The following is a 24,094-nucleotide window of genomic DNA, read 5'->3' on the forward strand; positions in this document are numbered from 1 at the left end:
ATATGGGTGTCCAATAAACGAGTGTTAAGAAATATTTAGCTTCAATATATATAAATTTTTGAGGTAATTGAAGAGGGGTTTCACCTGTTGAAAAAGTTAGATTCAAAATATTTAATAAGTTAAATGAATTATAAAATGTTGGGTATCAAGCGAAACGGGTTGATGCGAAATACTACCATTATTATTATTTGCTTATTACATGGCTCAAATAAGTTAATGGATTTGAGTGAAAATTTTACTATTTTAATATATTTTCTGATATTTCTATAAATTGAATTCAGTCTGGTTTTTAGTTTATACCTTTCGAAAGGTTAGAAGATGCTTCGGAAAATCCTCAATCATTCAAATGAGTTGCAAGTATTCACTTATTGGGCCATATGCTTAACACCTAAGCATATGCTTTTTTCTAAGCAATTGCTTAGTTTTAATGCATACGGCCCAATGTACGAATTAAGCAAATAGAAAACTTTAAATTTCATTTAAGTATTTATTTATCAGGTTTTCATAAGAAATTTATTCTCCACTAACAGGTCTATTCTGCGCTGGTAATAAAAAGTTTGTAACCGGTAAATATAGTTCCTGTCAATTTTTAAACACTTTTCGCATTCTGTGTATTCTTGTAACCGGTAAATTTTGTTACCATGTCATAAGCTGGTAACAAACTATTGCCCCGTGAAATATACAATGCCAGAATTTCCACAATTCTTCATAGCTGAATTGCTGAATATTTTAACTGCATTACAAACGTTCCTAGAATCGCGGTGACAAGAACTGGTAACATTTTTTGGTAATAAACTTTTCCGGTTACAAAATCTTCGGTAACGTGACCTGTAATTAAAAAGCTTAAAAAGTTAAAAGGGTTGTAATTTAGATCTTTGACTATATATGTATGTATATAAGCAGTAAATTAAAGGATGATTTCAGTATTCACATATTTTATATTGTGTAATAATTTAACATCCAATCGTATTTTTCTTTAACAAAGGCAACCACACCATAAACATAAGTTTAACTAGAGCTTTTGTTTGCAAATGAATACAAAATGCTCTGTTGAGGCAAATACATTTTATCAGTGACAGGCAACTCTGGGCCATCTAGTCTAACTTGGCCACACTTTTACTTATCCGTTGCAAATTAGAGCTGGAAAACTATCGATAGATTACACTATCGATATTTTCAGGTACTATCGAGAGCCACCTAGTATCGATATATCGAAATTTTATAATGTACAGACTTATGGACTGCGCTGTTCTTTACTTTTTTGCACCTATCGAACACAATTAATATGAGTTTATACACAAGAACATATCATTTTATGGTTTTATTTTCTGTAATTTCATCATAAATTATTTTAAATCAATTGAAATATACATACATACATACATATATATGAACATACATGCATACATATGTATTATATTTTCTTCCCTTTTCTTGTGATTAAATATTTTTCCATTCTCAGAAAACTGCTCAATTCACACACGGCATGGATATTATATTTTATGACCATCAACGTAGCAGTTACAATTACTAATTTTCAATTATCCACTTACTTGAAACAGTTGTAACTTTTTGTTTAACAGTTGTTATCTTAACGCACCAGTTTTCCCGGTTGGGTCATAGGACTGTCTCCTTCTAAAATTTCATTTCAATTCAAGAAAATGAAATGACTGAATAATAAGAAACCAAAAGAAAAAACAAAAAAATGTCGATAGCTGCGAAAAACTATCGATTGTTCATGATAGTTCCAGACTATCGGCACTATCGACAGTCCCATCGTTAGTTTTTAGCTCTATTGCAAATGTCATACGCAGTTTGTAAACAATTGGAGAAGAGGACTAAAATGTTTTTTACATGAATTAACCAAAATATACATGAAAACGGCAAAAAAAATCGGTAAAATGCAAGTTAGTTCACATGACTATTATGAAGGATGCGGTCGCGAGGGACAAATTCGTTGTATATTCCTCAGTGAGTTCCATGCGACAGCTGGTTGCAAAATCACCTGCCAGGTGAGTGCCAATAGAGGATTGCAAACAATTCTCGAGCATATTTTGCCTTTGCAGGTGCCCGCGGACTATGTTAGCAAAGAAGTATTTGATGCGATTAATGTGTACATCATACCGAAACCCCATCTACAGCGCTGTATACTGACAGTGAATGCGATGGATGTAAAAATTGTGGGTTATCCAGTTGGTATTGAGAATCAGCAGAAGTATGCGCGTAATGCCTTCCTATTCAATTTATGCTTTGTATGCGACTCTTGGGCAAGATCAGTGCAGTATGAACCAGTGGTAAAAAAGTTATCAGAGTATTTGGTAAGTGACGCGCTGGTGTGGGCAATCCATTTTATAAACCACATCTTTTCCTGCCGCAGATAATGATGGAAGAAGAGTCGTGCTTCTTGTCGAGAGATGGCGATAACAAGATGAAGCTGCAAAAAATATTTGAGACTGTAATAAAGGATTTGAATGAAAAGAAAGTAACTACAATTGTGGGTTAGTGTGTGCAATACATACAATATGGGGTTTTTGAATCAATTTTAATGTACATTTTAATTTTATAGAAGGAGATACTACAATTTATTTAAAAATAGTAACACATAAACCCGACCCACCTGTTGTAAAAGATCACATGGTGCCTTTGCTATTAGTGGACTTTAAAAATACACCTCTAGATAAATGGGATTTAACTACGCAACAGGTAACTTATATGTAATATAAAATTATTAATACCTATTTATGAACTTCTATTGCGGTTTAGATCTTCCCATACATTAATGGGATCAATCACATTGCACGAATAGCAGCCGAAGCAGATGTAGAAACTAATTTGGTAAAATCCTGCATTCAAAATTTGGCTTATTATGGTGTTGTACATCTACTGCCTATACTCAAGTATAGCAACGTCTATATGTGCACGCAACATTTGAAGAGTTTAATTAAAATTCCCTCATTGAGTCACGCCTGCCGCAAATATGTTGCACTAAATCCTGATAAGTCACATCCATCAATACAGAAAATCTTTCAATTTTACGCATCAATGACGCATGGCGTTACACTTCGTGCAATTTGTCAACGCTTGTGTCCACAAAATTACAACATCGATGAAAGAAAACTAGTCATATTTGGTTTGCAACATAAATTCATACGCTGCATTCACAAATATCCTGTGTTTACGGGTTCTGTGCCGTCAGGGCGTCAAAAAATGTATACAGGACTTTCGAGCTTTGATGAGATTTGCTGTAAAACAGGCCTATCGCCATTTAATATTGAGAAGGACATTGATAAGGATACTAACGTGACGGTAATATGGAAATAAGGTAGCACTTTGACGTTTTTGGTTAAAACTTACCTCGTTTAATTAACTCCTTACTGGAGAATACGAATTAATTCTACAATGTGCATTAATTTTTGATTTAGAATTAAGACTATAAATACGTTGCGACATAATTTAAAGGTTAAAAATATTTTTAAATATTTCAAAAAAAAAAAATTAGAATCAGTTAAATGGTAAGTTTTCTCTTCATTTTAATTATGACCACTAATTTTAATCACTTAACTAGTGTTTTGAAATTGCTGTTATATCTAAGATTTTATAAAAATAGAAAAAAATCTATCGAGAAATCTTCTGGATTTAGATTTTGCGATTTTACGAGTACTATTTTAAAGGAACAAGTTTTAACTGAAAAAATCACAAATTTCAGAAAATCGACTACGAAATATTTAGTTAGCTTTTCCACATTCTAAAAAAGTAAAATTGATGCTTTATATGCGAGTTATTGCGAAGTTCTGAAAGCTATGTTTTCCACAACGGTTGGAAAAATTCGTAGCTTCGAGTTTCGTGTAATCTACGAAAATGCTATCAGAGAGTCCGAATGGCTAAGAACGAAAACTCGATATTCGTAGAGAGCCTTCACTGAATCCGCTCGTAATGAAGATTCGTACAGATACTCTACGACGAATTTATCAAAATCATTGAATCTAAAAATAATGGAGAAAAGCTGCATTATTGTTAATAATAAATATTTATTATACTCCACATTTATTATAGTTTGATATAATTCCTTATATTTGTGTAAACGTAGACGTAAAATACCAATGTCATTCATACATACATACATGCGTACATACAAACATTCATCTGATAGCGCTGTTTAATGAATTTTTTATGAAGCGAGGAAATAATCAGGGTTATCACGGAATCCATCGTAGAAAATCTACGAATACGAAAAAATTGCCATCACTGAATCCCAGTGAACTCGAAAATATCGTCGCCAGCTTCGAATGCTGATTTGAAATCTGCTAGTCCAAAGAAGCAATAGACATTTATGTATGCCATTTTAGTATTTAGTAAAGTTATGCATACAGTGGGGCGGCTGTTAAGAAAAATAAAAATTATATAAAAATAAAATGATAAAAATTACTATATAAAGCAGAAGAATAAAAAAAAACATTATAAACTGCGAATAGCCTTCAATAAAATCAAGAAATTATTGACATAAATACGAGCAGAAAGGTGAACATCAAACGAAGGTTTAAAAGCAACAAAAGTTAGGTAATGGTCCGTAGCAAAACTTCGACTTCATGGTAATAAAGGTTCAGAAGGAAGGATTTCACATTTTTCAAAAAATTTTGAAGAATTCTAATGTCGCGTATACTGGCAGGTAGCGCATTAGATAATCAACGGGATACTATTGTATACAATCTGTAGGAATGAGTAGTTCGCGAAGGCGGGACGGTAACAAGAGGGTATGAGTTTTTCCTCAGATAATAGTTGTCCGATTTGACACTATGTAGGTACCCACATCTAATGTAAACAATCTTTAAAATTTTGAAGTAATATAGGTCTCTTGCTGGAAAAATTTTCAGATTTGTAAAGAGTTCATCCGATTGAAGTTATATAAATATTTTTCTAACAAAGTATTTCTGTAAGGTCAGTAAAGATTGAATTTTGTTTAAGGGGACGAAATATTGAAACTCATCAACTATCTCAATTACAAAACAATTGTTACTGCAGGACGCAAGGGAATTGAAAGTACCAGATTTTACCTCAGGGCACAAGTGCCTGTGTAATGTAAGTCGATCGCCGTCCGAAGAATGAAAGGTAATTTTAACATCTGCTGATTTCTTTGCATTCAGGCTAAAATAGATTAATTTGGTTTTACTGCTAACAACGAGCTTGTGTTTAGCAAACCAAGCTTTCAGAAGATAAACGTTCTGATTTATACTAGCTACCAATTTAAATGAATTTGTTGAACCATATGCAAGTACAAGATCACCAGCAAATGCAGTGACAGGCAGGTCAGACATTCCCAAGACAGCCGGTTCTACGTACCGGAATGACTCGGGTTTTACCCGACCAAGGGCTGTTGTTTCGGCGACCTAACCCCGCTTAGATCGGCGATACCCCTCAATCATTGTTCGTGCATGGAGCAACTCCTTGCAGCCGGATTGCTTCGCATCCTTCTTCTCCGGGCGGGCGTAGAGCCCAACCCCGGACCAGAAACGTATTTCTGCTGTGTTTGCCAGAATCGACTCCATCCAAACTCCACTTCGGTTAGGTGCAACTCATGCAACGGATGGAGTCACCTAAGAACCTGCTCTGGTCTTAGGTCTCACCGGGAGTGGACCACAAGCTATGTGGCTCCCTGCTGCTCAAGCCAAACGGCACAATCAGCCTCCACGGCTACCCGCTCGCGCAACGCACCCAACACCCGAAGAGCCTGCACGGCTCCGAGAAGCTCCTCTGGGCAGCAGCAAACCTCCCAACCGAAGACATCGAGGCCTCCTCACTCCCACAGGGACTGAAGCGATGGTCGGCGAATTATATGAGTGGTCGACAGTCGTCAGTAATCTTCCGAGATCAAACCTCGAAACCAAGAAGGATTAAACAAGGGGTTCCACAAGGTGGTGTTCTCTCCCCCTTACTATTTAACTTCTACATCTCGAAACTTCCCCAGCCACCTGAGGGAGTTTCCCTGATCTCATACGCTGACGATTGCTCGATTTTGGCGTCCGGGAATGGAATTGATGACCTCTGCTCAAAAGTGAACGACTATCTCTCCAGCCTTTCTCGCTTCTTCACTGCAAGGAGCCTAACACTCTCCCCAACGAAATCAACGGCGACCCTCTTCACCACCTGGACGAAGGAGGTCAGGCTAGAGTTGGGTATACACGTCGACGGCACACCAATACCGACTGTAAACAACCCAAAAATCTTAGGAGTCACCTTCGATAGCCTGCTNAGGTCCTCAAGTTGCTCGCCGGCAGCACTTGGTGCAAAGGCAAAGAAACGTTGCTAGCAACATACAAGGCAATTGGCCGGCCGGTTCTTAACTATGCTGCGCCAGTTTGGACGCCGGGGACTAGTTGGACGAAGCTACAGACTTGTCAGAACGCCGCACTCCGGACAGCGACTGGGTGCCTTCTGAAGACGCCTGAGCACCACCTGCACAGAGAGGCCCAAGTGCTCTCCGTTAGAGGACACAACAAAATGCTCTGTAAGCAATTTCTGGTGGGGTGTCACAGAAGTGAACACCCTAACAGACCGTTGCTTCAGGAGGAGCCTCCGCCCAGGCACGTCAGGGGGCACCTATTCGTGTACAAGGACGCAGTCCAACAGTACGTAGACCAACCATTGGACCCGACGACATACAGACGAGCCATCAACGACATTCATAGAGAGTCAGTTACTACCTACCTCGACTCTCGACCTATGAATGCCGTAATACGAGCCCAATCACCACCTGTAGAAGAGACGGAGCTTCAACTGCCACGAGAGACCCGCGTTACCCTGGCTCAATTACGGTCTGGATACTGTAGCCGCCTTAACAGCTACCTGTCCAGACTCGACCCCAATATCCCCAATGAGTGCCCGGCATGTGGAGAGTCCCCCCACGACACCAACCACCTCTTTACATGCCAGCTCAATCCGACTCAACTAACACCCCTCTCCCTCTGGTCCGAACCCATCGAAACAGCTCGTTTCCTGGGCCTCCCGTTAGTTGAGCTTGACGACAATGATTGAACGTAGACCCGAAAAAGGCGGGGCTTAGTAGTGCCGCTACAACAACAACAACAGGCAGGTCAGAAATTGAGTTTATGTAAACTAGGCATACGATCGGACCTAGCACGGAACCTTGTGGAACTCCGATTTTTATTGTATTATAATTGCTAAAATTGTCATGAACTTTAACCCTTTGTACTCTCCCGGTTAAATAAGATTCAAACCCCTCATATATAAATCCACGAAAGCCGACAGAATATAATTTATTCAGTAAAATGCCATGATCCACCGTATCAAATGCTTTCGTAATATCAACGAAAAGACCAGCACAACTATTTTTTATTGTCCAAAACCCTATAAATAAATGAGCAAAAATCTAGGAGGGCATCCTCGGTTGAACGGTTAGTCATAAACCCGAACTGCCTCGAGCTAAAGAAATTCTTACTATCAAAAAATAAACATCCTGCTTTTGAGTGCCTTCTCAAAAACTTTTGAAATCGATGGTAGTAATGAAATTGGCCTATAGCTATTTTTATCTTTCTCGGTAGATGTGTGCTTGGGGCACTTACTACCTAATTTGTTTTTCAGTTTGATTTTTTAATGAGGGCAGAACTAATCCACGGTTTGAGTTTATTTTTAAGTTTGCGCGGGACAGAGGTGTAGTTAGCAGACCGTATGTGAGAGTGCAGTGTAGAAATGAATAGGGAATATGCTTTTGAAATATCCCTCTCAGAGGGAAGTTTTTCCCAATCCTAAAAAAGTAGCTTCTCATTTAATAAAGCATAGTTTATTTTAGTTATTTGAGATTTATTTCTCTCGATTTTCTTGACGTAACAGAAATTATCAAGTTGAATACCTGTCATAGTGTGATCAGTGACTTGAAGACCCAGATTTAAGCTAGTACAAGAAGAGATACTATTGAATCGGCAAAATGCATGATCCAGGCAAGTGCCAGGAGAATTCCTAGTTGGTTCATTTAGATATGAAGTAAGCCCATGACTGGCTATCAGAGTCAGGTAACTTGCCAACACTGTGTTCGATTGTAAAATATCCAAATTTACGTCACCTAAAATAACCGCATTACTCGCTTTCTCATTGTATAAAAAGTCTGAGAGTTCCTCCAGAAAGAACTGACCAGTTTCTGAGTTACGTCTGTAGACACAGATTAAGCTTCCCTGCAGGGAGTGACGTTAGCTTATACCTAACTTTAGTCTGTTTACGCGAACACTAAAGCTAACTATTAACTGTGTATTTTGTTCGAAAAAAGCTAACTACTTTTGTGGGGCGATGGCCGCAAAAAAGTCAGACCTGGATACCTCTGCATTACATGTCAACATAACATAAAATATCAATAAGAAAAACAAACTTTTTTTTTGTTTTTTTACTTTTTTATTTACTTATTTATTTACTTTATTTTATTACATTTCATATTTGTTTACATATTCTGCTCTGGGTGGCCCCATATTCGAACACCGTCAGACATAACTTCAAAATGATAGTATAAAATTTCGATCTTCCTTTTATTTGTCCTGAATATGAAAAAGAATCTGCGAAGTTCAGAAAAAAAGTGTATTGAAAGTAATTTTTGTATGAGGATATTTAATAGAAACTTGTAAAGAAAACCAACTCCCGATTGCGTCTGCATGACTCCTGCACGACTTTACAATTCACTTTAAGTTGGTTTTGTCATAGCTAATTAAAAGTGAGGTATTAATCGAAATCTCGCCAAAAAGCTAACTATAAGTTGGTTAGTTTTAACAATTGATAATTTTTCACTGTAGGGTTATTTCCTTGCTATTCATTTTTAATACAACTTTTTACACATCTGCGCTCAACAATCTATACCTAAATACAGTGTTGCCAACTCGTCGGATTTCGCCCATAATTTGGGATTTTCGCACCACAAAAGGGCGCGTGGGATTTTGCGTCTCATTATGGGATTTTCAGCTAAATACATACTTATGGTTTTATTGTTTTTTTTTATACCCGATGGTATATTAACTTTGTTCACATAACGTTTGTTTGTAACAGCCAAAACGAATCGAGATAGATATAGACAAATAAATACATAAATCGGACTGTAACCACGCCCATTTCCTATATAACAGTAATTTTCAGAAATACGAAAACTGCGATATTTAAGTAACTACTGAAGATTATTCATTGATATTTACAATAAATTTTAGACGAAAAATATTAATATTATAAATTTTTGGAAAATGGGTGTAGCCACGCCCACTTATGGTTGCATGTGTATATCTTGGTAACCGCAGCACCAATTTCTTCCAAACTTGGCACAGTTATTAGCCTANTAACATAAAATATCAATAAGAAAAACAAACTTTTTTTTTGTTTTTTTACTTTTTTATTTACTTATTTATTTACTTTATTTTATTACATTTCATATTTGTTTACATATTCTGCTCTGGGTGGCCCCATATTCGAACACCGTCAGACATAACTTCAAAATGATAGTATAAAATTTCGATCTTCCTTTTATTTGTCCTGAATATGAAAAAGAATCTGCGAAGTTCAGAAAAAAAGTGTATTGAAAGTAATTTTTGTATGAGGATATTTAATAGAAACTTGTAAAGAAAACCAACTCCCGATTGCGTCTGCATGACTCCTGCACGACTTTACAATTCACTTTAAGTTGGTTTTGTCATAGCTAATTAAAAGTGAGGTATTAATCGAAATCTCGCCAAAAAGCTAACTATAAGTTAGTTAGTTTTAACAATTGATAATTTTTCACTGTAGGGTTATTTCCTTGCTATTCATTTTTAATACAACTTTTTACACATCTGCGCTCAACAATCTATACCTAAATACAGTGTTGCCAACTCGTCGGATTTCGCCCATAATTTGGGATTTTCGCACCACAAAAGGGCGCGTGGGATTTTGCGTCTCATTATGGGATTTTCAGCTAAATACATACTTATGGTTTTATTGTTTTTTTTTATACCCGATGGTATATTAACTTTGTTCACATAACGTTTGTTTGTAACAGCCAAAACGAATCGAGATAGATATAGACAAATAAATACATAAATCGGACTGTAACCACGCCCATTTCCTATATAACAGTAATTTTCAGAAATACGAAAACTGCGATATTTAAGTAACTACTGAAGATTATTCATTGATATTTACAATAAATTTTAGACGAAAAATATTAATATTATAAATTTTTGGAAAATGGGTGTAGCCACGCCCACTTATGGTTGCATGTGTATATCTTGGTAACCGCAGCACCAATTTCTTCCAAACTTGGCACAGTTATTAGCCTACGTACACCATACCAAATGGCCGAAAAATCTTCGATAAATCAGTAAATATTAAAGCTTATTTATTCAAAATTGATGCTTGCAACAATTCTTTACCAAGATACACGTTTATGATACATTTTTGGAAAATGAGCGTGGTACCGCCCACTTATGATCACATATATGTATCTCGGTAACCGTTATACCAATTTGTACAAAACTCGGTATGGTTATTGTGCTTGCCACATAAAAGCAAAACGTTGAAAATTATTGAAATCGGACTTAAATTACGGCCGCTTTTCATATAACGGTAAATTTCAGAAATGCTTGAAACTTCAATATTTCGAAATTTAAGGACGCTTATTTACTCAAAATTGATACACCCCGGCTTACCGTGTAGCGGTAGCTTTCGGAAAGGTGAAAATATATATTTAATACTTGCGCCGGGTATTTAATGTTCGGCTCCGCCCGAACTTAGACTTTCTTACTTGTTTATTTTCTGTTTATTCCAACGTGACGGGGGGGGGGGGTTATATTTAAAATAAATTTTCCTTTAACTTTAAGTAATTCCTCTTTAACCCTTAATTTGGCATGTTTTAAACTGTTAACATCTGAATTCAGATATCGGTTTAACACGAAACTAATAAAGTAGAAAACTTAATTATATAATTTACACAGAAAATTTTCATTTCCCCAAGGGTGACGACGGCTGAGACAACGACGACACCCTCTCTAAGAGATTCGTTTCCCATTTTATACAAACTTTATGTCNCGGACTGTAACCACGCCCATTTCCTATATAACAGTAATTTTCAGAAATACGAAAACTGCGATATTTAAGTAACTACTGAAGATTATTCATTGATATTTACAATAAATTTTAGACGAAAAATATTAATATTATAAATTTTTGGAAAATGGGTGTAGCCACGCCCACTTATGGTTGCATGTGTATATCTTGGTAACCGCAGCACCAATTTCTTCCAAACTTGGCACAGTTATTAGCCTACGTACACCATACCAAATGGCCGAAAAATCTTCGATAAATCAGTAAATATTAAAGCTTATTTATTCAAAATTGATGCTTGCAACAATTCTTTACCAAGATACACGTTTATGATACATTTTTGGAAAATGAGCGTGGTACCGCCCACTTATGATCACATATATGTATCTCGGTAACCGTTATACCAATTTGTACAAAACTCGGTATGGTTATTGTGCTTGCCACATAAAAGCAAAACGTTGAAAATTATTGAAATCGGACTTAAATTACGGCCGCTTTTCATATAACGGTAAATTTCAGAAATGCTTGAAACTTCAATATTTCGAAATTTAAGGACGCTTATTTACTCAAAATTGATACACCCCGGCTTACCGTGTAGCGGTAGCTTTCGGAAAGGTGAAAATATATATTTAATACTTGCGCCGGGTATTTAATGTTCGGCTCCGCCCGAACTTAGACTTTCTTACTTGTTTATTTTCTGTTTATTCCAACGTGACGGGGGGGGGGGGTTATATTTAAAATAAATTTTCCTTTAACTTTAAGTAATTCCTCTTTAACCCTTAATTTGGCATGTTTTAAACTGTTAACATCTGAATTCAGATATCGGTTTAACACGAAACTAATAAAGTAGAAAACTTAATTATATAATTTACACAGAAAATTTTCATTTCCCCAAGGGTGACGACGGCTGAGACAACGACGACACCCTCTCTAAGAGATTCGTTTCCCATTTTATACAAACTTTATGTCAAACCATTTCTTGCATAGCTGCTTTCTCGAATGTAGTTAATATAATTGTAAGGTCCATTTTATGCTTTGACGGCATTATTATATTTGAAAAAAAAAAAGTTTAGCTTGTGGCGGGTGGGACAGTACTTTGTGACTGGTGCATCGAGTCACTAGTGAGGACTTATAGGATTTTTGCACTTTTTTCCACAAAAGCATGAATTTTCTATTAAATAAAATGCGCAAGACCGTTAGCAACAAACTTTAAAAAAATCAACGCCAATTTTTGCAAATCGTAGCTGTTATATAAAAAACGCAAAAGCAGTCACAAAAAATCTCAAAAATCAACGCGATTTTTTAGCCAAAAATGTTTTACAGATTCAGATTAAAAAATCTGGAAATCTTGACGAAAATCTGTTGAATTTTCCTAAATTTTATATAAAGTTTAAATCTGTGATATTTTTATAGAATTTTTAAAGTTCTTTCAGATGGACAAAAACAGGATATACATGTATATTTCTTGTTACGATTGTGAATACAATTTTTTCAGCCGAGTTAAGTTCAAATCATTGAAAATTAACTAAATTAAGTATATCAACAATTTCCTTTTTCAGAAAAAAATCGCTCGCTAAATTTAACGAACTTATTTATTCAAATTATCGTCGCAAAAAATGCAACCATGGGCCACAATCATATGTGTTTCAGAAGAACTGTCACTTTGCGCTCTCCGTTTTTGAGTGATGGATAATTTTTTGGTCTGCACGAAGGCGATTTGGGCAAAAATCATGATAATTCGTAGAAATTCGTACAAATTTTTTGCTCGACGAACAAACCTAATGTAAGTGTAGTACTTAACATATCATATTGTTAACCACTTTTAGCTTTACGTTCTTAAATTTTTTTTTGCTGCATAGCTTTTATTGCTTTGTCATATATCAATAGAACATTTGGGGTATTCACAACGGTGTCGTATATCGTAAACTTTAAACGCTTTAAGAACATACCCAGCAAAAAACACGATTACCACAGAAACGAAAGTGGAAACGAGCTAGGCGATGGGAATCGCTTACCGTTTCGCTTCAAGAAGGCCTTATTTTAACATGGGCATGTCATTGGAGGTAAGCCCTTACCCGCAGCATTACTTTCAAACGAAGGGAGAACGCATGGATAAACAGAATCCAGAGAAGCGAAGAAAGAATGCCTTACAGAGAAACTAATGTAGAATGCCTAGATAAGTACATACTTATTTATATTAAATTGAAATCAGAAAATGTCTTAAAAGCTTAAAATTAATTAAAATTTCTATAAATCAGCGTACATATGTATGTATTTAGATATTTAGATTTCCTTTAAAATCGGTATGTACATACATGCATATTTAATTAAGCTTAAAATTGTACTTCCTCACTCTTGTACGTCAACTCATTGACTGACTTCAACTTCGCTGCAAATTGAACAAAGCAAAACATGATTTTTATGCGAGACAAATTTCCACAGAAAGTAACGGTAGAAAAAGAATTTTTGGATATTCATTCCATTTTTCAGCTGACTACGATGCAGCATTCTACTTTGCATTCCCCGAAATGAAGCAAAGAAGCGAAACAAATAAAATATTGTAGGACATTCTACTTTGCATTCCCCGAAATGAAGCAAAGAAGCGAAACGAATAAAATATTGTAGGACATTCTACTTTGCATTCCCGGAAATTAAGCAAAGAAACGAATTAAAAAATAAATATTATAGGACATTCTACTTTGCATTCCCCGAAATGAAACGAAGAAGCGAGATAAATAAAATATTGTAGGACATTCTACTTTGCATTACTGGCAATGCCTAAAAGAAGCGAAAAAATTCGAAGGCATTATAACGCTATGCCTTCTAGAACACGTTACCACTAAAAGCGATTACCGATTTTTTGCTGGGTAGTAAGCGGTTCGAAAAGTACCATAAAAGTTATATTGGCTGAATTTCTTTATTCATTCTGAACGTTTGGAATAAACTTTTTTGTTTACTTATTCTTTAGAATATTCCTGATGATATGCTAACGTATATTTCAAACGTATTCTGTTTGTTCCGGCTGTGAAATGGGATTATCCGGAATGTATAAAGAAACGCAGCCATTATGAATTTTCGTAGTGTTGAAAAACAGTTGGTCGTGGTTTAAAATTCAATAAACGTTTAATTGAGCTTTTACTGTTTACGACATACAACAATGCGACACTTACGACACCGTTGTGAATCGCTCAACTGTTTTCCTGTAGTAGCGTCCCACATTCCTTACGCTATCCTTTAAGTATCATTCCCCAAACTTCATTCGGTCAATGTCCATAAACTTAATAAAAATAACTGTTCCATCATTTGGAAGTGCTGCGAGTAAAATATTAGCAGCAAAATTCAAAATGATGTTGGCAAGTTATGTTTATTTATTTATTTTTGATAATTTTCGTTTAAAATATGGTTAGATTTATAACAGAAACCACATAAACAAATGTTTCAAAGATTGCACAAAGTTCACAAAAATTTATCGAACTTCAGAAACATTTTATAAAATCTTAAAATTTTTATTCAGAGATTTTAGAATTTTTTTGAATATGCAATTTTGTAGCCCATTCAATTTAAGGACAATAAATTGCAAGTTTCCAGACAAAAAAATTACCATTGATTTTTTAAATTTTTTTAGTTGGGGGTTTTGTGCACTTTTTCCATAGAAAAATAGATTCTGTTCATATGCTGTATGGAAGAAAATGCTCAACACCTCGACAAGAAAAATCTAAAAAATCAACGTTAATTTTTAGTGACATAAAACTTGTACAAAACTGCATATTCGAACATTTTCTAAAAACTCTGAATAAGAAGTTTGAAAATTTTTTGAAGTTTGAATTATTTTTGTGAACTTTGTGCAAGCTTTGAAACTGTTTTTATGTGTTTTTTAATATTTTTTTTTTAATTTTTTTTATAGATCGAACTATATTTGAAACGAAAATTATTAAAAATAAATAAATAAGCAATTCAAAACCGAAATTTCAAAACCGAAAGTAGTGAATATGGACATAAGTGTGTTTATTTTATTTTAGAATTTCATCGATTTTTTTTTTGGCTTTAGATGGATGGCCGAAATGGGTAAATTATCGGATTTCCAACCACACAAGGAGACAGTGGGCGTATTATTTTAAATATCAATACTTGAATGCTGAAGTTAATCAGGGTCATCTACAACTTATGTATTTGCGATTGCGTAGCAAACTTAGAAATTTTTATTCATCGCACTACTGAAAATTTAATTGTATTAAAGTGTTGCATATTGGGCAGATCTGGAAAAGGATGTGGTAAGGTGTACTTGCGAGGAGAAGAAAGAGAAATAGCTTCGAAGCAGCTAAAACACAAATCTGCGAAAATATATCGCACTGAATGAGCGCATAAGCTAATGAAGGAAGGAGAGAAAGAGCCAAGTACAATTCCGAATCAAGGAGCTTTGTGAAACGCAAGATACAGACACGTTGCCAAAAGCCACCTTAATCCGGATCCAATAATATCACTCTACTTGTTAAAATCAAGAGCACTAAAGGAAAGCATTTACAACATCTCGTATTCGCCGTTTTATGTACACTTCGCCACAAAGCACCAGGATACTATCTACCGAAACTTGCGTAAAAACACGAGCTGATTTATAGCAATAGACGCGACTGGGTCATGGGTTTGCCCTTTTAATTTTCCGGACAAACAGAAGAGCAGCCCGATTTTCTTTTTATATTTAATTGTTGATAGAACACCAGAAGTCTCAACTCCTATCGCTCAAATGTTGAGTGACCGCCACGATACAAATACCATCTATCATTGGCTACGGGAATAGATTACAAAGGGTGGTTTGGATTATCCACCGGAAGTAATTTGCGATGGAGTCAGAGCACTTTTGGGTGCAGCCGTACAAACATTTACTCATTCTTTTACCATAAACGAGTACGCTGAGTCAATGATCGATTCTAACAACATCCCCGTGTGCTATATTCGCTATGATGTAGCACATTTAAAGAGGTACACGCAGACATTAAGAAGTCCCCAGGAAAAGATCTCAATGCTTATATGTACCCAGACTTGGTGAAATATATAATGAAAGATATGCCAACATTTTCTATGTGGTCGTGCGTTGTGCGCGATGATTTTGCATATGGACAAGTACCGGCATCCAGTGCCCACGTCGAATCAGAAATAAAAAATATAAAGACGCTCCTCTTTCAACAAGAGAAATTGCCGGTCAGGGTTGACACTTTTGTCCAAAAGCATAACGAATATGGAAGTGGCACTATGAAGGTGTACGACAGTGGGATGCAGACTCTGCAACAAGAAAAATCGGATATTTTGAACTTGACAATGCCGACAGCGATAGTTTGGGAGGACGAAAAAATTATACAGGCATAATGAATAAGATGAACACCAAAGAATGTGCGGTAATCATTGCAATAACTAATATCAATATGTGTATATGGCGCTTTCTGTCGGAACATCACTCCCTAACCATGGCGCAATAATCAGATGAAGTAATAAAACAGCTTTCTCGCTTTATTTTCTGTTATTCGGCTATCTTATGACACATTTTAATGGCACATTTTCAAATAAGTTAATGCCAGATTTTTCTTCTAGCCCTTATTACTTCAGTTGGTATAATTCCACCATGCCCCTTGACACTTTTCTTTTAACTTAATAAATAAAAAAAAATATGTAAAACTCATAACTAGAATTAAGCTTTCTAGTGCCAAGTTGCATATTGACCTTGCAGGCAATATTTAAGGTCATCATTATTTTTTAGCTGATAACTTCCATTTTTTTATCAGGGATCGGGTCTTGAAATTACCTCTAAAATAAGCTTAAAGGTCAACATGGCAGCCGGCATTGGAAGCCTTGATACTTTTTTTTATGTATTTTACATATTTTTTTAAGTTAAAAAAAGAATGGACAAATGGGGGACGTTCAGAAGAAATGCCTCATATATATTAGTATGTGACTTGTTGAAATAATTAATCAAGCTTTGAATAATAAGGTATGTGGCGGGATGCCCGAACGTGATGGCGACGAGCTGATATGCGATGAATGCTCCGGTTTGATTGATAAATCGATAAATCTCGAAACTTCACTCAGCTCCATTTTTAAAGAGCCTTTTAGGGAGCCGATGTCAAGCACCAACACTAATGCTACCTCTACAATCGACTGTCCCGCCTGCAAAGACGAACATCGTCCAGATGGTGCCCATAAGTGTATCGTAAGTTTTATTCTACCTTTTTTCAAACATGCATTTTTTTCATAGTTGCATTTTCGTCCTCAGGTTCTCCTGTTCTGTACACGACCCTGTAATTAAAATACAATTAAAGCGCCTCAAAATTATGTTGTATATATTTTGCAGGTTTGCAAGACGGCAGTTCATGCACTCAGTCAATGTTCTGAACCGTATGGCGCTGAAGAAGGATACGGGCAAGCGCGAATATGTAAACAAAAGTAAAAATGTTGATCATATTCTGCAGTCGAGGATTCAAGAAAATTGACAAACTCAATGCCTAAAAAGCATCACAAGAAAGCAAAGCGTAACTTGTACATGCAAGACACGTCTCCATTGAGAAAATTGGAAGAAAAGGCAGTCCTTACAAAACTCCCTATTATAAGAAATGGAAGCGGTAAAAGCTTGCGTGCGGTTAAGTTCAACAAGGAAAACATTGATGTTGTTAACACGTGTGCTTTTGATGCCCTTTTTCAATTATTTCTCGCCGTATCGTATGACGTGCACATTTTACGAAAACATTGTTGCAAAATATGCACAAAACAGTTTATTTTTTAAACTTATACAGGAAACAACGGTAAACAAAATTACTTCCGATGCATATAAATTGCGTCAACAAATTTTAACTAAGGTGTTTCCCAAAAAAAACAACACGATTTCATATTGCTCCGTAATTTATTGCAGCACCACAACAACGGCGCTATGTAAGAAGATTGTACTCGGGCATGTAAATAAAAAAAAAAAACATCAAACACAATATTGATGGTCCCAGACAAATTCTTAGTTGCTAATAACGAAATAGGCTAGAAAAGACAATATAAAATAGCGAAATAAGCAGGAAAAGGCCCTAGAAATCGCAAAAGAAGGCACTAAAAAAGGCAAAAACCGAAAAATAATCCAAAAATACATTTCTTTTAGAAATGTTTATTTTACAAGTAAAAAGAGAAAAACTAGTTTCATTATATGAAAAATTTGTTCTTTGAATCTTCGGCTATTTTCTCCTTTCGAGTTTTTAACTGACAAAACTTTAATCTCGATAGTTGTTGTAACATTGAACCACAAGATGCATATTGAAATTTTCTGGCAGCATTTTCATTACATTTTCGCTAAAAAAATGCCTTAAATGTACTAAACGTGCGCTCGACGTGAGTTGATACAAGTGGCGCTAAATTTAAATATGGAACATTTAAAACATTAATATTATCAGGAATAAGGGTTTTTTCCCTGCCCTTTACAATTAAAGGTAGAAAAGGCAAAAAAAAGACAAATATCTTAAAAAATCAAAAAAAAAGGCAACAACAAATGTGTAATATGGATTCAGGGAAAGCTAAATCGTGGACATTATTAATCGAAAATACTCTATCTCTTTAGCAGAAAATAAATAAAATAAAAAAACTTCAATATATCACGCTTTTATAAATGGACTAAAAATTAGAAAATAATATATCTCAGTCCCATAGAATTTGTTTTGATTATTTATTATTATTTATGAGTTTCAAAATAAAATGTTATCAAAAAAAATTCTATGGGACTGATATATATTATTTTCTAATTTTTAGTCCATTTATAAAATATATATATGATATATTAATTTTTTTTTATGTTCTTTTTAGTATTTTCTGTATAAAATTTTGCATTACATATCAATTATATAAATAGGCAATCATGTTTCCTTTACACCCCTTTTACGGCTAAACTGTACTTCTAAGGTATAAACAATTATATATCATTAGAAAGGTATTTTGATGCTGATGTGCAGGCAATTTTTAAAATTTCAAATTAGTTTAAAATAGAGCGAAAAAATCAATTCAAAAGTCACACCAATACCAATGCCATACATGTATATGGTTGGGGCGGAAATGCCTCCTAAATGTATGCTTTAATATTGATAGTGAATTAAGGAAACGTGCTAAGCAGCAGTTTAGGAATAAGATGTATGTATGTATGTACATGAATAGATTAGCCTCAAACAAGGATGAGATAATTTTGAGTATGGAGAAGAAGAAAGGGATAAATACAGAAATTAAAATACAAGTAAAGAAACCTAAATATAAAGACAAAGAGGAAGGAAAATTTAAATACCTAACCTAATAACAATGGTGGGGGTGAATATGTTAATGAAGAAAAGAATGGACATATTTAGATCAGGATAAAGGAAAGGATAAAGATGAAGAAGAAGATGAAGACCAAGACGAGGAAGAAGATGAAGATGAATATGAAGATAAGGATAAAGATAACTTATCTTAACTTAACCCCTTAACTTAACTTACCTCACCTCAACTCATCTCACCTCCGCTTAAAAACTTACTCCACCTGAGTTCGATACACATTAATTCACCACACCTTAACTCCCCACACCTAAATCCACCACTACTTCACTCCCCACACCTAAATTCACCACGCCTTAATTCACCACACCTAAATCCACCACACTTTAATTCACCACACCTTAAATCACCACACCCCAACTTTCTCACCACATCTTAACTCACCACACCTTAATTCACCACACCTCAACTTTCTCACCACACCTTAACTCACCACACCTTAATTCACCATACCTCAACTCTCCACAACTAAATTCACCACACCTCTTAAGACCACCACACCTGAATTCATAACACCGTAACTCCCAAACCCAATTCCACCACACTGCAACTCATCACACCCAATTTCAACACATGACATGATATCACTAAAGAAACAATGTAAAGAAAAAGAGGAAGGAAAATTTAACTACCTAACCTAATAACAATGGTGGGGGTAAATACGTAAATGGAGAAAAGAATGAAGATATAGATCAGGATAAAGGAAAAGATAAATATGAAGACGAAGGTGAATATGAGGATGAAGATGAAGATGAAGATGAAGGTGAAGATGAAGATGAAGATGAAGATGAAGATGAAGATGAAGATGAAGATGAAGATGAAGATGAAGATAAAGATGAAGATGAAGATGAAGATGAAGATGAAGATGAGGATGAAGATGAAGATGAAGATGAAGATGAAGATGAAGATGAAGATGAAGATGAAGATGAAGATGGAGATGAAGATGAAGATGAAGATAAAGATAAAGATAAAGATAAAGATAAAGATAAAGATGAAGATGAAGATGAAGATGAAGAGGAAGATGAAGATGAAGATGAAGAGGAAGATGAAGATGAAGATGAAGATGAAGATGAAGATGAAGATTTAGATGAAGATGAAGATGAAGATGAAAATGAAGATGAAGATGAAGATGAATATGAACATGAACATGAACATGAACATGAAAATGAACATGAACTTGAACATGAACATGAACATGAACATGAACATGAATATGAAGGTGTAGATAAACATAAACATAAACATTAAAAGCGATAGAGACAAAGATAGAGAGGAAGAAAGTGATAGGGATAAAAAGGAAATACAACTGAAGAATGTGCGATGTTATATTGTGATGTGTTATGCTACATATGTTATGTTATTGAATCTAATGCTATTCTATGTTATGTTATGCTAAGTACTAAGCTAAACTCCCCTCCACTTAACCCATTCCAACAAATTTTATTTCAGCTCAACTCAACTCACATAAACTATCCTTAATTTTAGCGGTTGAATTTCAACCGCTGGGCGAACACTAGTTAAAATAATTCAACTTGCAGTGGAAAGAGAACAGAAGAATATGCAAGCAAAATGTTGTTTGCTCACGTTTAGTATATGTATACATACCCTGCAGGAAATGTATCTAACTATAAGGTAAACTTAAGTTGATTAGGAAGGAGCTATAATTCACTTATTATCTGTATATTTTCTTTAACGAAAGCTAACTATATTTCTATGGCGATGGCCGCGAAATAGGCATTTGATGTATCTAAATACTTTTGGGCATTAAATATCAATAGGAAAAACAAAGTACTTTTATTTATTTTATTTTTTTTTTATTCATTTACTTTATTTTATTTTTTTTTTAAGAAATGGCGTGTTCGTGCATTTCCGCTGTAGTGCTTTTTTTAGGCGCAATATTTAACTTCTACTGGCGGGGCGACATCTACTTCTAGAGTTTTTCTAATTTGATATCTAGACTAGGTTTGCGATAAATACCTTTGCTATATTTATGGTATAAATGGCGGTCTAGACACACAACATTGCAAGTTGATAAAAGCGTTGTAATCAAAAAGCAGTTTCCATAAAATCCGTTCCCTGGTGATATGTACATATGTATGTACAATGTCCTTATGTATATGGAATGGCCTGTCTAACATTTTTGGTTCTTTACAGAGAATTTATAAAACTTCATGCAAATCAAGTTTTTCATTTGCGAACTTTTAAACGCTGATTTTTAATAAACACTGAAACCAATTTTTTGAAGTGGTAGTTGTTTCCAAATTATATTAGTTCCTTAATGAGTAATCTGCCGACTTTTGTACAAAGCTGGGTTTCGACATAAAATTAGGGCATTTCCATATTAACGCAGTCAGCAAAAAATCCGAAAACCGATCCGGAAAAGGGCAAAAAAATGTGGATGAAGTGCGGATTTTTGTCCGTTTACTGATTCCATTTCCGAATATTTTGACGATCCGTTTTCCCACTAAAGTGTGCGGCAGTAACAGTATGTGAAACGGATACGTCTGATAGAATTTTTCGTTCAATGCGCTTTCCTTCTGCACTTCACAGATACCCTTTCATGGTTCAAAAGAAATAAAATAAAGCTTACAAATACCCTGTAGTCACATGTACCAGTTGTAAACTACCTCACAACTAGTATGAACCGCATGCCCAACTAGTCAGCCAACTATCTTTTTCCAATGAAATCAACTGGTTTAACATGGGGATGTCCTACGAGATGGCAATTGTCAGATTTCGGTGAGAAATATACCAGTCTCATACTAGTTCAAATAGATACTAGTCCAATTATGGACCGAAACCACTACTTTTGGAGTAAAAAAATTGAATGAATTCATGCATATATGTACAATAAAAAAACGCTTGATTAAGTACACTATAATATATTACACATTTTTATTTAGCAGCCAGTAATTAGTGTTAAATTTTTTGAGTATTAATTAACAGGAAAAATAAATTCATAAATATTTCAAACTTTCGCACTTAAATTTATATGTATTTTTTAGTAAATGTTATTAAAATAAAAGTTTTTAGGTACAATAAATACTATAATTTTTATCTTTATAATTAATATTAAAAATTAATAATTTTGTTTATTAATTATTAATCATTAAAAAAAAAAGTTTTATTTAATAATCATTANCTTTCAGGTACAATAAATACTATAATTTTTATCTTTATAATTAATATTAAAAATTAATAATTTTTTTTATTAATTATTAATCATTAAAAAAAAAAGTTTTATTTAATAATCATTATAATTCGGTTTCTTTCAGGAAATTATAGTTTTCAACTAGTATTTTTCCTGACTAGTTTGGGGTTTCACTAATGATGCTGAATCAAGTACCAAAACATTTGAAGTAGGCGTTCATGAAAAATGCAATGTTTCTGCGAGGACTAATAGTCTAAGAGCCAGTGAACAGCAGACTGCATGTAATTTACCAAAGTTCAAATCCTCCTCTAATTGGAAGGTAGACTAACTAAGCCCGGCAACGGTCCATACGGCGTTACGCAGGTCGTAAAGGTAGCAAATTTAGACCAACTTCGAAAGTATTTTAATAAATCTGCAATTGAAGTATTTTAACATTCAATGTTACTATTATTCGAATATAATAATGGGAGATACTTTTGGAAATGTCAAAAAAAAAACTTCAAAAGTATTTTAAAAAATCTGAAATTTTATTATTTTACTTATTATAGTATTAGAAGCCTGTATTTATCAGGGCAGATATTCTGTCCGGTAATAACATCCCGGCAGACAACGAAACCTAACCAAAACCTAATCGAGCACACGTACACATATAACGTACACTAGACCGATACGATAGAAAAATTTTTGCAAACTTAAAAGCTTACTTCAAAAGGATTTGACGGTTATAAAAGTTTTCGCCCTTGGCGAGTCTCAAAAACACCCAAAATCCTGGTGAGCCCAAATCAAGTTTTCTTCATAACTGTTTTATTTATTACTCGGTTCAAAAGTGTGATCTGCTGTTCACTGGCTCTTATGGTCTGATTATGGCAACTTAACGTAACTTACGGCTCTCTCTGTTAAATGGGTGTTGCTTATAATTGAACAGCCGAAACTTAACGTAACTTAATGCCACGTCGAAATCTGTTTCATTTTGATCAAGGCGAATTAATATAAGGTGATAGCAGGAGTACAAAAACAAAAAAGTACATGTATTTTGTTTTTCTTTGGCGGCATAAACTGTCAAAGTCTGTAAGAGTGTGTGTAGAAATTCAAACAAAATTTTTCAATTTGATATCAGAAGCCGTGCGGCGAAACACATACACAAAATCAGCTGAGCTAGTAACACCACCTTATATAAATTCGCCTTGATTTTGATTCTCTAAGTTTTACGTTCCGTTAAGTTAAGTTGCCATAATCAGGCTTTTAGACTATAATAAATTGGATACCACCCGTCAGCACGAGAAAGTCGACAGATTTGTCTGTGATAAACGCGATTGGTCATTATATACCCTCGGATAGAGTATGACATTAAAGACCAAGAAAAAAGAGTGAGCGCACAAACGTCAAATGTATTCTGTATAAAAATACTACATACAGTGACACACGATTTTATGCATTAGCAAAAAATGCATTACTTCAAAAAGTGCAAAAAATAAGCGGGTTTTTAGTTTCTCGTTCGAAAGCTAAAAGTACCATTCATTTATTTATTTATTTATTTATTTATTTATTTATTTATTTATCTATTCA

General features: G+C 34.7%; 2 protein-coding genes across 2 annotated transcripts; both read left to right on the forward strand.

The window, feature by feature from the left end:
* Positions 1-1,723: 1,723 nt before the first annotated feature.
* Nprl2 (Nitrogen permease regulator-like 2) lies at positions 1,724-3,462 on the forward strand. The gene is made up of 5 exons (XM_017622466.1): positions 1,724-2,012; positions 2,067-2,318; positions 2,378-2,498; positions 2,567-2,703; positions 2,764-3,462. Exons 1-5 carry the CDS (start codon positions 1,875-1,877, stop codon positions 3,319-3,321), a joined length of 1,206 nt encoding a protein of 401 aa, XP_017477955.1. The 5' UTR covers positions 1,724-1,874; the 3' UTR covers positions 3,322-3,462.
* Positions 3,463-15,270: 11,808 nt separating this feature from the next.
* LOC108367771 (uncharacterized) lies at positions 15,271-17,909 on the forward strand. Its single transcript, XM_017622467.1, has 3 exons — positions 15,271-16,448; positions 17,039-17,257; positions 17,399-17,909. The coding sequence occupies exons 1-3, from the start codon at positions 16,419-16,421 to the stop codon at positions 17,492-17,494; spliced, it is 345 nt and encodes a 114-aa protein (XP_017477956.1). The 5' UTR covers positions 15,271-16,418; the 3' UTR covers positions 17,495-17,909.
* The last annotated feature ends 6,185 nt before the right edge of the window (positions 17,910-24,094 follow it).

Source organism: Rhagoletis zephyria, unplaced genomic scaffold, assembly GCF_001687245.7.
Source record: "Rhagoletis zephyria isolate East Lansing unplaced genomic scaffold, Rhagoletis_zephyria_1.1 Rzeph_scaffold_02807, whole genome shotgun sequence".
In the NCBI taxonomy this organism is placed as follows: Eukaryota; Metazoa; Arthropoda; class Insecta; order Diptera; family Tephritidae; genus Rhagoletis; species Rhagoletis zephyria.